General features: G+C 33.2%; 1 protein-coding gene across 1 annotated transcript in view; it reads right to left on the bottom strand.

Moving 5' to 3' along the window:
- Nucleotides 1-2350: 2350 nt before the first annotated feature.
- LOC107436120 (pancreatic lipase-related protein 2) overlaps nt 2351-14910 on the bottom strand; it is a 37681-nt gene continuing 25121 nt past the window's right edge. Inside the window, exons 6-10 of the mRNA XM_016047701.4 lie at nt 14385-14501; nt 13244-13498; nt 10535-10658; nt 5133-5303; nt 2351-2478 (exon numbers count right to left, since the gene is read on the bottom strand). Of these exons, the coding sequence (XP_015903187.2) occupies nt 2388-2478; nt 5133-5303; nt 10535-10658; nt 13244-13498; nt 14385-14501 (758 nt within the window). The 3' untranslated portion in view covers nt 2351-2387. The remainder of the gene's footprint in view (nt 2479-5132; nt 5304-10534; nt 10659-13243; nt 13499-14384; nt 14502-14910) is intronic.

Raw genomic sequence — 14910 nt, 5'->3', positions numbered from 1 at the left:
AGTGATTTTGGAAAATTTTCAATGCCATAACACCTGCCAGAAATTCTGGATGATGCTTTGACAGTTTTCTGCTAATTGCTCTTGTTCATCATTTAAAAATTGTTCCCTTGTTTCGGGATCCAGGATGCATATATTAATAAATGAGGTGGCTGAACAGCCTGATGGAATCTTTTTACAAAATGTTTATGGGGTTCTAATTCATCGCACGCGATAGTAAGTTAATTCATACTTCAACAGCTTCTGAAATTGGAGAGTTTTCTGATTGAAGCTTTTTTAAAGCTTCGGAAACAATTGATGTCTGTTTTTTTTTTCAAATTAATAGTTCACTGGTAAAGCCCAACAGTATTTAATATTTTTGACATATTATTGATTTCATTTTAATGTTCAAGAGCAATCTCTTGATATTTATGGTAATTATTGGCAAAAGTTTTTACGCGGTTGCAGTATGAACTCCACCTTAACTTCCACGATGTGTCCAATGATAGTAGTAGAAGATACTTATTTTTCAACCAAATTTAAAAAACTTTCGTTGATTTCCCGAGATTTACATACACGTTATTCTTCAGCCAATAAGCAGATATCCAATTTGAATCTTCTGGTTTGGCGGATTTTTGATATTTAAGTGGGCCGGAATCCTCTAAAATCACGCAATTTGAATATTAAACATAAACTTCCTATTTTCCTAATTTAAAAGTTACACGTTGTGATTCGTATTCACGTAATTTAAAAATCGGTCATCGCGATTCGTATTCACGTGATTTAACTCTAGAAAGACTAAAATTTAGTGTATACCTATATTGCCCAAAAGCAGTCAAAATGACTGGATTGTGAAAGAATAAAGAAAAAAATTTTTAAATTAATTATTAATATTATTTTATATTATTTACAAGTTATTAGTAAATATTAGCAATAAAAAAATTATGCGTACAAAAAGTCACAAAATTCTAAGAAATTGCGTCATTATATAAACCATTGTTTTTCTAACTGAAATTAAAAAGCAGTCAAAATGCGATTCGTATTCATGTGAATTTAAAATCCTATGTCACAATTCGTATTCACGCGTTTTCAAAATCCAATATCGCGATTGATATTCACGCGGATCTTTCCCTCATTACAAGTAAACGATTATTATTATTTTGTGGAGCTTTGAAAACCAAATTTTCTTTTCAATACAAAATATTTTCCAACGCTGCAACGGAAATATTTGTCACTTTTTCGTGAAATAAAAATCCATATAAAATAATATACACTTAAAAATTGAGAATGATTGGTACATTTAAAATGTAAAATGGAACATTTAAAAATTAAAATGTGAATTGATTAATTTATTAACTCTTTTTTTCTAATTTCAAGCATACGGCACAATTGTAATGCCACGTTATCATGATTATTAAATTAATTAAATAAATATTGCTTTTGATTAACATGAATTTCTTTGCGTTGAAAAAGTCGTGCTTTTAAAATTTGATTCCTAGAGAACTATTCGACCGATTTTGCTCAAATAATGTATTTTGTTATTTAAAATTGCATTCTTTAAAATGAAGTAAAAAATTGTATAGCTTACAATTCAAAATGTTTTTGACTATTATTAAATAAAATAAAGTTTTTTTAATGTTTATTAAAAATTATGTTTTGCACGGATCTATCTTCGGATAAACGAGTTTTATAACTGTGCGCAAACATTTATTCAATTCGCTTAAAAAGTTCTTAAGTTATGGAGGAGAACGCAAAAAGTAAAATTAAGATTATGGCGTTCAAACTATGGACCTCTCCCGTGACTAAACTATTGGGACCATATTTCCTAAATTGTGGCCTTAAATTATAAAAGTCAGAAATCCGAATCTTTCTGGAAAAAAAAAGGCTTGTTTATTAAGAGAAAGTTTTTATGCCTGATTTCGTAAAAAAAATCGTCTGCATTAATTATTTTTCCTGTTCTACCGTTAAGTGCTCGTCTTTGCGCACAAGACATTAGCTGCCTAGGAAGGGAGCCATCCTCTTTGCAGTGAATAGTAATTGTGATGGTAAGTCTTCAGATCAGTCTTAGGAGATGTTCAGACTTAGCTAAATGTCCATCGGGCAGTTTTATTGTTACGTAAATAAACTATTGTTCCAAAAACATTGTAAAGGGCCAATCTCACTGAATGCGAACACGAACGAGAACCTGATTGGTGAGTTTTTTACGAGTGTTTCACCAAAGCGGGTCTCATTCGTATTAGCGAGATCTTCGAACCCGGTGAGAAGAGTCATTTAGCCGTTTGCTGTGATAATAAAAGCATTAAAAGGGCAAATTTTGATAATAAAAAGTTAACATTGTACGAAAGCATCGCATATTGGAATTAAAAAACACAAAGCTTTATTGTAACTTTATTTATGTTCTGGCATTATATTCATACACAGGCAGATAAAATGGCGCTCTTTTTCGAGGCAATTGGCTTGTTTCCTTTGTTGCAGAATTTTTTCGTTTGTTGTTTTTGTGACCTGAAGGGATAAAAAATAAGCAAAGCTAATTTACTGAAACTCATAAATCCTTAATAATATATGGTTGAAATTTCTCTTTAAAAAGAAATGTTTAATGTGTTAGGTTTCTAACTACGTCATCAGAAAAAAAATTGCTGTTAGGCATATAGTTTGTCAAAAATAAGAACTCCGCCAGACATTCGTTTTGACCTGTGGCGGTGACTATGGCAACGAGGTATGACTATTTCAAGAAGGGGTGCGGGGTCACTGTTTTGGAGTGGTTTCAGCTCAGGTAGCTGGGGGAAAGGGAATATCTTTCTTCGGTATATTGTGTTAGTCCTAGAGTGAAGCTACACTCCCTAAAACACGCCATTCTTGTTTCCATAGCACCAGACGGCCTCAGACTTTGTGGTAGGAGGAGTTCTTAGTTTAGACAGACTATACCTTCTAACTTAATTATCAAAAAAGGAAGGAAAAAAAACATTTTTGAAAGTAACGAATTACTACCGAGGATGCTGGGAACGAAAACAACGTGACCTGTTTGATTACACAGCGAAACTTAAGGTGTTTCTAATAAATCTTTCATTTCTCTCTATTATTTAAAAATAGAATTTTTATGTTTATATGCCTTCTGCAATTCGCGAACGCAACGACCTATTGGGGGCGTTGTTATTTGAGACGAATGACTGCTAGCGAAACAACACGATCATCAGTTGCACTGGAGATTTCTTCAGTGTAGCATGGCAACGTTCCTTCTTTTTTGTGGCTTATTAAATTTTTTTAAAAAAAGAAAGAAAAATGTTTGATATTCTTTCTTACGCAAATAAAAGCAAAATGGAAACTCTTTCTTTTTAGAGAAGGAACATCCAAAACACATCGGAAAATATTTGTAAAAAACCTTCTTATTCGCGATCGCATCGCTCGATAGTACGCCCGCTAGCGGATTGGTATTTTTCAGGCTTTTATTTATTAAGTTTTCATTTAGTTCTATCAGAATCATTAGCAGAGTATGACGCCATTTTTTAGCAGCAAATAAAAAGCAAAATTTCATTAAGGAAAAGGCTGAAAAAACGACCCAGAACATTGGTAAATCTTTCTGAAACAGAACGCGCCCAACATTAGAAAAACAATTTCTCAATAGTTTTTAGCTTTCTATTATCAACCACATAACTTCCGATTTCGTGATCGCATGCTGTTGCAGATGTGTGTATTACGGCAAAAAAAAAAAAATTTGTCTTCAATTCTTTAGAAATTGAAGTATCATTGCTTACATAAGCTTGCAAGTAAAAATTGCTTACTTCATTTCAATAAATAAATGTGATTTCAGAACGTACAGAATTGTAATACTTATAGAATATTCTTCTTTATAGAATGATATATATTTCTGTATCTGTATAATTTGAAAAACAACAGTAAAAAATCATCCGAATTACTTGAAATAGTATCATTTAATTATTAATACATTTTTTATCGTTTTCTTGGTAAGTATTTTTTAATTTTGAATGATAAATTTGAACTAGAATTTATCTATTTTACATTGACGTTACATTCTACGTTACATATTGAAATTCATATCGTTACATATTGAAATTCATCATTCTACATTCTACGTTACATATTGAAATTCATATCGAGAGCTTGCAATGGCTGACTATGTTATTTTAGCAAATTTTTATGCTTAAAAAGTAGCCGCTACCTATAAAGAAATGAACTCTTATGTATTAAAAATTTGGAAAATTTCTTAACTTTAGGTGTGTGAAAGATTGTTTATCGCTGTTTTTTGTTTGGAAAATCTCCAGAAAGGTCCAAGCAATGTCTCGAAGAATCCGTCGGTTCAATTCGTATAAGGTGGTAGAAGAATGAAACAGAGGTTGTTACAAGTTGATGCTGCTAGACATAACAATCTGTCTAATAATGATTGTGGAATCAGTTTCAAACTGATGATAAATGTTTTCAGACATATTAACGAAGCATCAATCAAAAGAAACACGGAAATTGCTACTATTTGATTGTTCATTGTTAAATTTCCAGTGGAAAGATAAGTAAAGTCGTCATAGATCTGTCTTTATGGAAACATTAAATTGTTTGGGTTTGTGAGAAATCCCTGTTTGTGTCGGTCAAGAAAACATGTTTCCAAGACCAAATAGGATAGGACCAGCTCAGCTTCAATCTAGAGAGAGATTCATTACAACTTTTGATCTGTGAAGAATAAGGTACCATACAAGACACGTGAAATCATAGATTTGGACAGGGTTTGGATGTTAGTTAAATATTATCTATTTTTAAATTTATGATAAATGTGCTCGTTTTTATGCATAATTTATGCATTAAAAAATTTTCAACATCATCCGAATTAATCTCCACCGTCTTAAACAATAAAAAATTTTAATTTGAAATTGGCAAGAGTTTTTTTTTATATTATTAAATTACTGGGAATAAGTAATATTTCTTATCTCTTCCTTGTTCAAACTCCATCCTCTCTTTTCATTGGTTAAACGACTTAACAAGTGTTATTCTCTTTACTTTACGTTCATTTGATGTTTAGACACTGAGGAAGGCCCCTGTTTATAGAACTGAAACTATAGTATGTCTATTTATGCGCTTTATTCACGTTGTATTTTGCTTTAATTTAAACTTGAGATCATTCAATAAGTTTATTGAATCTGGATACTTACGATTCATCTCCGGCGTTTAAGGATTTGACGATGACGTGTTCCAGATTTAGGTTATGAGAGGAGAGCAAGCTGAAAGTCTTAGACGTCCACTTGACGGTCACTCCTTTGATCACACCCAGATGCTGAGGCTGCCTCACCAGAAAAGAATAAGCAGCTCCGTTTGCCAAATCGCTGAAGAAAGTCATTCATGCTTAGACGTGAAAGATTTTTATGATATTTTACCAAAATGACAAGTTTTTAAGTAATGAATTTCAACATTTCGTTATTTCATCCAATTTATCTCGGATTTATAACAGGATGCGTTGAGAATTGCGCACGTTCAAATCCTACGTGGAAATACCTTCACTGAAAATTAACGATTAAACTCTATTTAGAAGTTTTGGATTAATATTAAATGAATAATATTAAGGCGACAGGATGAGTGATGTTGTTTCATTTATGGCAACTCGCACAGAACGCTATAAATAAAGTATGTCGATATTTCCTTTTTTACCGTTCATATTAAATAACATGCTTTTCCAATTTTAATCCACTTTCTTGTTTTATCTTCATATAAGTTGCATTTGATTGGGATTAAATTTTTAAAAATTATATTTTGCTTTTAGGCCGATTTTATTTGGCTCGGCATTGCGCGTGAATGCAGTTGGTGTCAATTTTCTCCACGGAACACTTTTAAATATATTTTTTGTAAAATCAATTTCACCATTTTTTTGTTCGTTACTTTTTTTAAAGCATAGGATTTTAAAAATGTCTTAATTTTTTGATAATTAGATACTGATTAAAGAAACAGGGAGTGAAAATTCGATACACCAGAAATAAATCTAAAATTTCAATCATTTTTGCATAAATGAACAAAAAAAAGTTTATATTCAATTATGAATCATCTTGAATTTGATCATTTACTGTATATCATTTGCGTATAACTCTTTTGGGGCCTTTAAGATGAGTATTTGAAAGTAGCTGATGGAAATAATAAAAAGAAAAACTACCACATCCGTAATAAATTTGAAAATGCAATTTTTTGAAGAACTGCAATTTTCTACATTACATTTCTACATCACATCTTCCAACACGAAGCTTCGTGATCGGTAGACAAAAATTCAACGATTCTCCAGGATTTTTGACTTTATTAATTTTTTAGAAACAATTTCTTCAAAGAAATTGTGGAATAGGAATTAGTTTTTAAAAATAAGGCGTAATTAACACAACCACTAAGGGAAAATTTTGCTTCAAATCATACTTTCCAACCACTATAGAGTCTCCGTAGTTTTTCGAAAATACGCTGGTTTTTATTTTATTTTACAACCGTCTTTGAACAGCCGACCCGATTTTATGGGCTTACGACTACTAATGTTCAACTCCGTAGCCTTGTAATTTTGAACCCAATCAAAGGAACTCCTATATCAAGTATTTTTCAAGTAAAAAAAATTGCCATCGTGGAGGACTTTTTGATGGAACTAACCCGCATTTGCGTTACATAAAGAGGAAGACCACGAGAACCTCCCATGGTTAGCTTGACGGCAGGGGAATTCTAAACCATGATCCGTCTACCACTGAGGATATTTCATGTCAGCACTGTGGTTGGTGCAAGCCGGATGCGGAATTCGTATCGACTGGGATTCAAACCCGGTTCGCCTCATTGGAAAGCAAACGCTCTATCCCCTGAGCCATCGCGATTCAAACTACGCTGGTTAGCATAAATTAAGGAAAAGTCACAAAAAGGATCATAACTCATAAAGTTACGCATAGAATTAATGAAACTATCTCACATTAATAGTGCACATTAAAATGCATAAAATAACATTAGAAAAATAACCTATATACGAAATGAATAAATCAGTTGTGTCAGTTTGGAATAGAAAAATGCCATCAGTATGGAGTATGATCACATCTCTCAACAATATAGCACATACAGCTGTGTGTGATACTTTCAATCATGAGGTCTATTAGTTCCGTTGGAAATGCATTCCATGCGCTGAATTGATAACTAATGGAGAAAATAACATACGATCAGTCCTGTAGCACGAAATCATCACCTTATGCACCAGCATAAGTGTGCATCAAGAATGGCATCTCTATACACGTGAGCATTCACGATTCCACGTGACAAGACATGCAGGCGTCCATTCAAATAGATATCACCTCACAATCAGACATTGCTGCGAACTGGATTCGAATCCCAGTCGATTCGAATTCCACATCCGGCTTGCATCGACCACAGTGCTGACGTGAAATATCCTCAGTGGTAGACGGATCATTGGTTAGAGTCCCCTTGCCGTCAGGCTAACAGTGGGAGCTCCTCTGGTCTTCCTCTCCATGTAACGGAAGTGCGGGTTAGCTCCATCCTCCACGAAGGCAAATTTCTCCCACTGCTCGATCCAGGAGTTCCGTTGTCTTCTGGATTGGGTTCAAAGTTACAAGGCTGCGCAGTTGAATATTAGTAGTCATAAACCTATAAAATTGGGTCGGCTGTTCAACGACGGTTATAAAATAAAATTAAAATTCTTCCATTAGTCTAAATCCACATTTTTGTTAGGTTAGTCTTTTTTGAAAAGATATTTAAAGTCAACAATTATTTTCACAAGGTTGCCACGGGTCCTATGAATTTATAATACTCGTATTTAATTGATGGTTGAATTTAGATATTAAAGAAATCACGATATCGTTTAGTGTGCTGAATACTAAGAAATGCTTGTTCTGTAATATTAGCCACCACAATCCCCGTAATGATTATGCTTAGTGTTTAAACACAGTATGGAATGTCTCGTTTAGTTGTTAAATTTGGGTTGAATATTGAAGAGGGTTATTTTTTCCATTTTTTAAATACTGACTTTAAAACACTGCGTCCATTTTTTTTTGCCTCCATTTGCTGCGTCTGATTTTTAAACACTCATTTAAAACTGGTCCAGAATACATACCTCACCGACGAGATTCTATCCTGAGATCCTTTTGTTTATGGTTTTCACGAAGGAAATAAAAATAAAACAACAGTTTCAATGCTTTACACTTGAAGCAATGCTATAATTTTATTGTGTATATGTCATCTTTCTGTAAAGAATTATTTGGCTTTTAGAACGAACAAAATATTTTATAAGTTATTAATTTTTTTAAGGAAATCGCCAATTTGGTGACATTTTTCCACCAACAGGAAAATTATTAAAATTAATCTCTTATTTTGATTTTTTTTTTTTTGCGAATTTTTTTGAGCCCAGATAAGGCAGCTTTGAAGTAAGTTTTTAAATGTTAAAAAAATCAGACCACAAACACTTTTCATTTTCTCAAGACTGCGGCTTTTCTTCATATTGATGTTTTGCTTCATTTTCAAAGCAAACATAGAGGGCGCTTGCTGAAGATAAGTTTGACTTGATTTAACAGTCATGAGTAACTGTTGCAAATTCAGATCGGTTCTGAAAATAGCACATTATTGGCAAAGAAGCATTTCGTGTGACTACAGAGACTTCGAAAAACAGCCTTAACCCTTTGTTTACTGTATTGATATTTAAAAATTCCTTCTACAAGACTTACCAGGACCCACGAAACAGCAAGCGTCATCTCTGGCAGTAGTGTAACCAAATATCGTTACTAAACTAATGATTACTGCATATTGCATTGAATGCATATTGCTGAAATACGTTATGTAATACGAGGGTTGTTTTTCTTTAAAAGTCAGAGTCGTTTTGTTGTGTACACTAATAAGTGACGCGTGCGTCACAACGAGTGCTTACATCTTGTCGCGACATTCCCTGGAAACAACTGTGCTCTGTTACAGCTGCGTAGATAAACAGTACAATCAGTTCTGTGTCTTTAACACTAGATTGCCTAAAGGAAGCCATTTTGACTGTTTTTTAACTCTTTTTCATTTGCAAAAAAATGTACAAATTATAATGCATAAATTAATATTTTCTTTCCAAGTGAAGTCAATTTTTTATTGTTAATATTTACTATTAACTTGTTATATAACTGTAAATAATATAAAAAATATTAAAAATTAATTAAACAAATTTCTTTACGCATTAGTCATTTTTCCACAATGCAGTCATTTTGACTGCTTTTGAGCAATATAGAGGTATATATGTTACCGTTAAAGTATATAATGCAGTTATTTCATAGAATACCTAGTTATTCCATGAAATAACTGATTGTGTCCGTTAAAGTGTTTAATATGTTATTAATTTGCCACTTTAACTAGTTATTCTATGAAATAACTAGGTATTCTATAAATTAACTAATGAGAGTCAGTTAAAGTGTAAAATAAACAATTTATCTAAAATGAAATAACTAGGTATTCTATAAATAAACTAATGATAGACAATTAAAATGAAAAAGAAGCAATTTATCTAATTTATGCAGCGTATAAATAGTATTTATGGAAACGTACCATAAAATCATTTGTTACTACAAGGATTACTAAAATGACACTTGGAATTACAAAGAACATTATTTCTAAAACAGAAACATTTTTTGTTGACACACTGGGTTTTACACGAACATTTTTTAAATCCCTGACCAGTACCTAAACTTTGAGCTGTAGCATATAGATTATTTTACACTTTAACGGGCTGCAGATCGTTATTCTATGAAATAACTAGTTAAATCATGAAACACAAGAGAATTTTTTACTTTAACGGACTGCAGATCGTTATTCTATGAAATAACTAGTTAAACCATGAAATACAAGAGAGTTTTACACTTTAATCGACACGATCAGTTATTTCATGGAATAACTAGGTATTCTATAAAATAACGGATTTCATACTTTAACGGTAACATATACACTAAGTTTCAGTCTTTCTAGTGTTAAAATGTTCGAATTTTACAAATTGCCTGCCACGCACGAAATACAATCACTGATGCGTTTTTAGTCAGCTCAGCTGCAAACATTCACTGGCAGATTTGTGAAGTTGTAAAATTACCTGCCAAGCTTTGCTACTCTATGACAATGACTGTCTCCGCAGCTCAAATCCCAGCTTCATTGGACTCTTTTTTAGTTGTGAAATTTTTGACCTCCATACAGCCCAGAGACCTTGCGCTGAATGATTTTCATCTTTTCCGATATTTGAAACATCATTTTGGCAGCAATCACTACAACGATGACGAAATACGTGGAAACGGTCGTGATCTCTCGGATAACGGAGCAGGCGGCAAGTTTGTATGAAGAGGGTATTCTAAATCTAATTGTAAGGTATGAAAAGTATTTAAGCAAACTTGGCAACTATGCTGGAAAAAAGAGAAACGTAGGTAGAATCAGAAAATAAATTTGTTTCATGAAAATTTTCTTTCGTTTTGTTTTTATTTTCGAACGGCCCTCACTTAAAAAACGAGCCTCGTATATCTGGTGGATATATTGATAATAGCTTTTAAAGGAGTTCTAGAGTTAAAAGTTTTTCACTAATATTACTTACGTTGCTTCGTATTTGGCGTTGTAACTTCTTTGATCTCCCTGAATCTCAATATTAATGGTGCCTCTCTTATCCTGGCTTCCTTTTTTTGGTTTGAATAGTTTTATTGTGATGTGAAACACGTATTCTAAAAATGGGAAGGAAAAAAAAGTGATTCAGTTAACAAATTGATGTCATCACAACACCAATTATGTGTCTGAAGCAAATGTATCGGTCATTGACCCAGAGATTTTCCCCCAAATATTTAAATTGGTATTTCTAGCTTAACATTTGATTTGAAAAGATTTTGAGCAACGATTTATAAATACAGTGGGTTTTTACGTTGTCTGTTTTGTACGTTATCCCGTTTCCTAGGTCATTTTCGGGGTTGGTTCGTGAAAATTGCCTTTACTAGTAATGTTAAATTTTCCCAGATTTTTCATTACCCTTTTTAGGAAAATCCCGCTTCTTTCTGTTTCTTAACACATCAAAATCATTTTTTCCATGCAAAACTCGCTTAATTTTTAAAAAATTTCTTTTCTCCTTTTTTTTTCTAAAAAAAAAAGAAAAAAGAAAAGACCTATTACTGTTTATAGTTTTTTTTCTTCTTCTAATTCTTTCTATTCTATCTAAACGTTCTTATGTCTGTGCGAGGGAAAGGGAAGTAGGGGAGTTTAAATTTTAAAATTGCGAGTGGAATTTTTACCATCTAATTTCAACCTTTAAATCTTATAATTATCCAATCGTTTAAAGAACCTTACATTAAACTATTGGTTAGGCAAATCATTTCATTTTCTTGATTCCCAAGAAATGCATGATGCTTCTAATGCAAAAACAAATGTTCTAGAAGCTCCGAATTTGATTTCTACAGCGTTGGACAGTGTCGACTCAAATGCTTTAAAAATGGGTTTAATAAAGCTTCTCGATATCCATCAGGAACAATGGCCCTTTTGAATTAATGTCTGAAGATCTTCCAAAGTAGTATATCGACTTCAGTGCATATTCTATTACTTTTCAATATCTGATCCAATGTCAGCTCCTGATGATAGCGTTGACAACGATGAAACAATGAGTAAGAACTATCGGAGGATGTATCCCCAACTGATAAACAGTTTGAAGGCATAAAATTTCTCAAAATATTTGAAAATGCAAACCATAAAGCAAACAATAGTAAGTATTGAGAGCGATATTGTTGAAATTGAATTTAAAAACAAAAAATTATGTAAAGATTACCCATTTTTCATTATTACCCATTTTGTAGATTATCTCGTAAGTGTCACCCTTCGAAAAATATACCGAATTTTTTTTTTTACTCCAACTTTACGTCTGCGTTTCTACCGACGAAAAGCGTATATATATATATATATATATATCTATATATATATATATATATATATATATATATATATATATATATATATATTAGTGTATACATAAAATATCAGAAAAATTCGAACAGCGTGTTGCCTTTGCGTGATGGATACAATTTGAGACTTTTAATTTATATAATTTTTACTCAACTATTACTCCTAATAGTGTGGAGGACTCGTGTAAACTCTGTATAAGATATACCGAAAAGGCCTGTCCCACTGAAAGTTCACGTCCTTTGTGTGTATATTGTGAAATATAATGTAATGAAATATATTTATTGTATTGAATTTCGGTACATAAGTAAAAATGCAAATGTTAAGAAAAGCAGCTTAACAGCCCGTAGGAGAAAGAAAGCCTGAGCAGGGATCAATTTAGTAATCCGACGTAACGAACATAAACTGCGCAGTGGGTGATAATAAGAAAGATGTCACTACTTTCGGGCTATTAAGCTACGCAGTGGTGATAAAAACGAAGGATGCCATTAGGTTTGGACTAGAAAAGGATTCTTGTGAATGATAACCCGTGCCGAGGCTTTTCTAGGAGGTATTGCATATCCCCACATGGATCGAAGAACGTATACAGACATCCTACTTAAAACGGAATTATCAGATTGAATTTCAGGTAGACCTAATGCATACATTTAAAAGTTAATGTCTACTATGTATGTACAAGGGAAATCATTGCAAAATAGGTCTTGCACTTCCTCTGGGACAAAATCATCTGACAAACCTATGGATGATTGACTAAGAGTAGATGGTGTTACGGGTTGAAATTCATCATAGGACTTACGGGTTACTACTTTAGACTGATTTTTACTCTTAAACTTGGAAAAATACGCCATCCAATTATAATTATGCGTGTAGTGTTTTCAATATAACGCGTAAACTCAAATTTGAGTCGGCTGTTCAACGACGGTTATAAAATACAATACTTAACCCAGTGTTTTGGGGTTAGAGTCTTCTTGCCGTCAAGCTAACTGTGGGAAATTTTCGTAGTTTTCATCTCCATGTAACGCAAACACGGGTGAGTTCCATCAAAAAGCCCTCCGCGAAAGCAAATTTCCCACAATACTTGATCCAAATCCTGGATTGGGTTAAAAATTTCAGGGCTATGGAGTTGAACATGGATAGTCATGAACCCAGAATTGGGTCGACTGCTCAACGACGGTTTTAAAATGGAAAAAAAAAGATGTTTACGTTGTCTTTTGGGTCAGCTTCAAAATTACAAGATCATTGAGTTAAACATTGATTATCGTAAGCTCAGAATTGGGTCTGCTGTTCAACACCAATTATAAAATAAAGTAAAATTTATTCTCGCGTTGAACTGACCGGAGTTCTAAAAATGAAATGAAATAAGCTTTACCCCAGTACGGTCTCTTGGTGGAAGTCGTGACATAAAACGTTTTGGATTTCTTGTTATCCTTGAATCGTCTGTACTCTTCTGCATACATTCCCATGATGGCACATCTCTGCTGACTGCAGTCGGAACACTTACCGGCCAAGAAATCTAACCAATTGGCACACTGAAACCCGACAGGCTGGGCACGTCTGTGGTTGATGGAGTAGATAAAGTATTCGGTTGCTCGTTGATGATTACATGACATAAACTGCCTGGAAGCTACAGCACAGGAAAGAAATATCAATTAACTTTTGTTGGAGAACTCAATCATAAGATGATTGGCCGAAAAATTCTCAATCTTTTTGTGATCGTGATGAAAAGTCGTCCACTACCATTTTTTAAAAAGTATGCAAAATCCTCTGCCCACCGAATGCGAGATAAGTTGCGAAAATTTGATCAAAAGTGCTTGAAATTCTAAAAATTAGTTTTTTTAAAAATAGTTCATAGATTTCGCTCAAATAAGCATGGGGTGTAACTTTGTGCAAAGTACACATACAACGTGAATAAAACACAAATAAGGGTTCGAAGACAGACAATCCAGTTTCGGTTCAATGTCCTTCTATAGTTTCGGTTATATCTATATATAGTTTCTATACATAGTTTAATCTATAGTTTTGGCTCCTTACTTGCTGTAGTTTATTTACGTCGCACTGGAGATGGGGTATTGGCGGCGGTTTGGGAAACATTCCCGTGGATGATCCGAAGATACGTTTTATCACAATTTTGACCCTTTGTAGCGAGAATAGAACCTCCACTTCGGTAGCTTGACGACCTGCCCGCGAATCAGTTCTTTATAAGAGCCTGTGTACAAACATTTAGAATGGTAACTCAATATCTTCTGATTCCTTAATGGCACTGGATTTTTGATTGGCCCGTAGAGAAGCAGCTAGCGCAAGCCTATCAACAATATCTAAGATTTTTTTAAATTAAGCTTTTTGTCGCCAAATTCTTATGAATCTTGGCTACTGAAATATAAATTTGGAGTTGAAAGATTTTGCATACTTCTTAATGATGGTATTAGTAGGCAACCTTTTCACTCCGCAGTCGAAAGATTTAAGATACTTTGATTTTTATTCGGCCTACCGTAGTAGAGATCTCAATTTACCATCTACCAATCCTTCCAAGAATATAGAATGAATACCAGCTGTTCCACATCCTGGCTGTTTCATTCCGTTGTTGGGGTAGAAATCAACATGACCTACTTCCTGTTTCATTCCCAAAGCTGAAACGTTAAGAAAAATTTAAAAATTCGTATTGAATGATTGCACATATAATAAGCAGCCAATCTATTATAACCACCCGTCAACATTATAAAATATATAAGGATTCATATTGAATGATTGCTCATATACTTAGCAACCAATCTATTATGACCACCCTTCAATATTATAAAGTATATAAGGATTCATATTGAATGATTGCGCATATACTAAGCTGCCGATCTATTATGACCACCCGTCAATATTATAAAATATATAAGGATTCATACTGAATGATTGGGCATATACTACGCAGTCAATCAATTTTGACCACCAGTCAACATTATAAGATATATAAGGATTCATATTGAATGATTGCGCATATACTGAGCAGCCAATCTATTATGATCACCCGTCAATATTATAAAATAT

The sequence above is a fragment of the Parasteatoda tepidariorum genome, chromosome 5, assembly GCF_982258835.1.
Source record: "Parasteatoda tepidariorum strain Cologne lab strain chromosome 5, Ptep-v5.0, whole genome shotgun sequence".
In the NCBI taxonomy this organism is placed as follows: Eukaryota; Metazoa; Arthropoda; class Arachnida; order Araneae; family Theridiidae; genus Parasteatoda; species Parasteatoda tepidariorum.
This window is presented reverse-complemented; position numbering and strand designations above follow the sequence as displayed.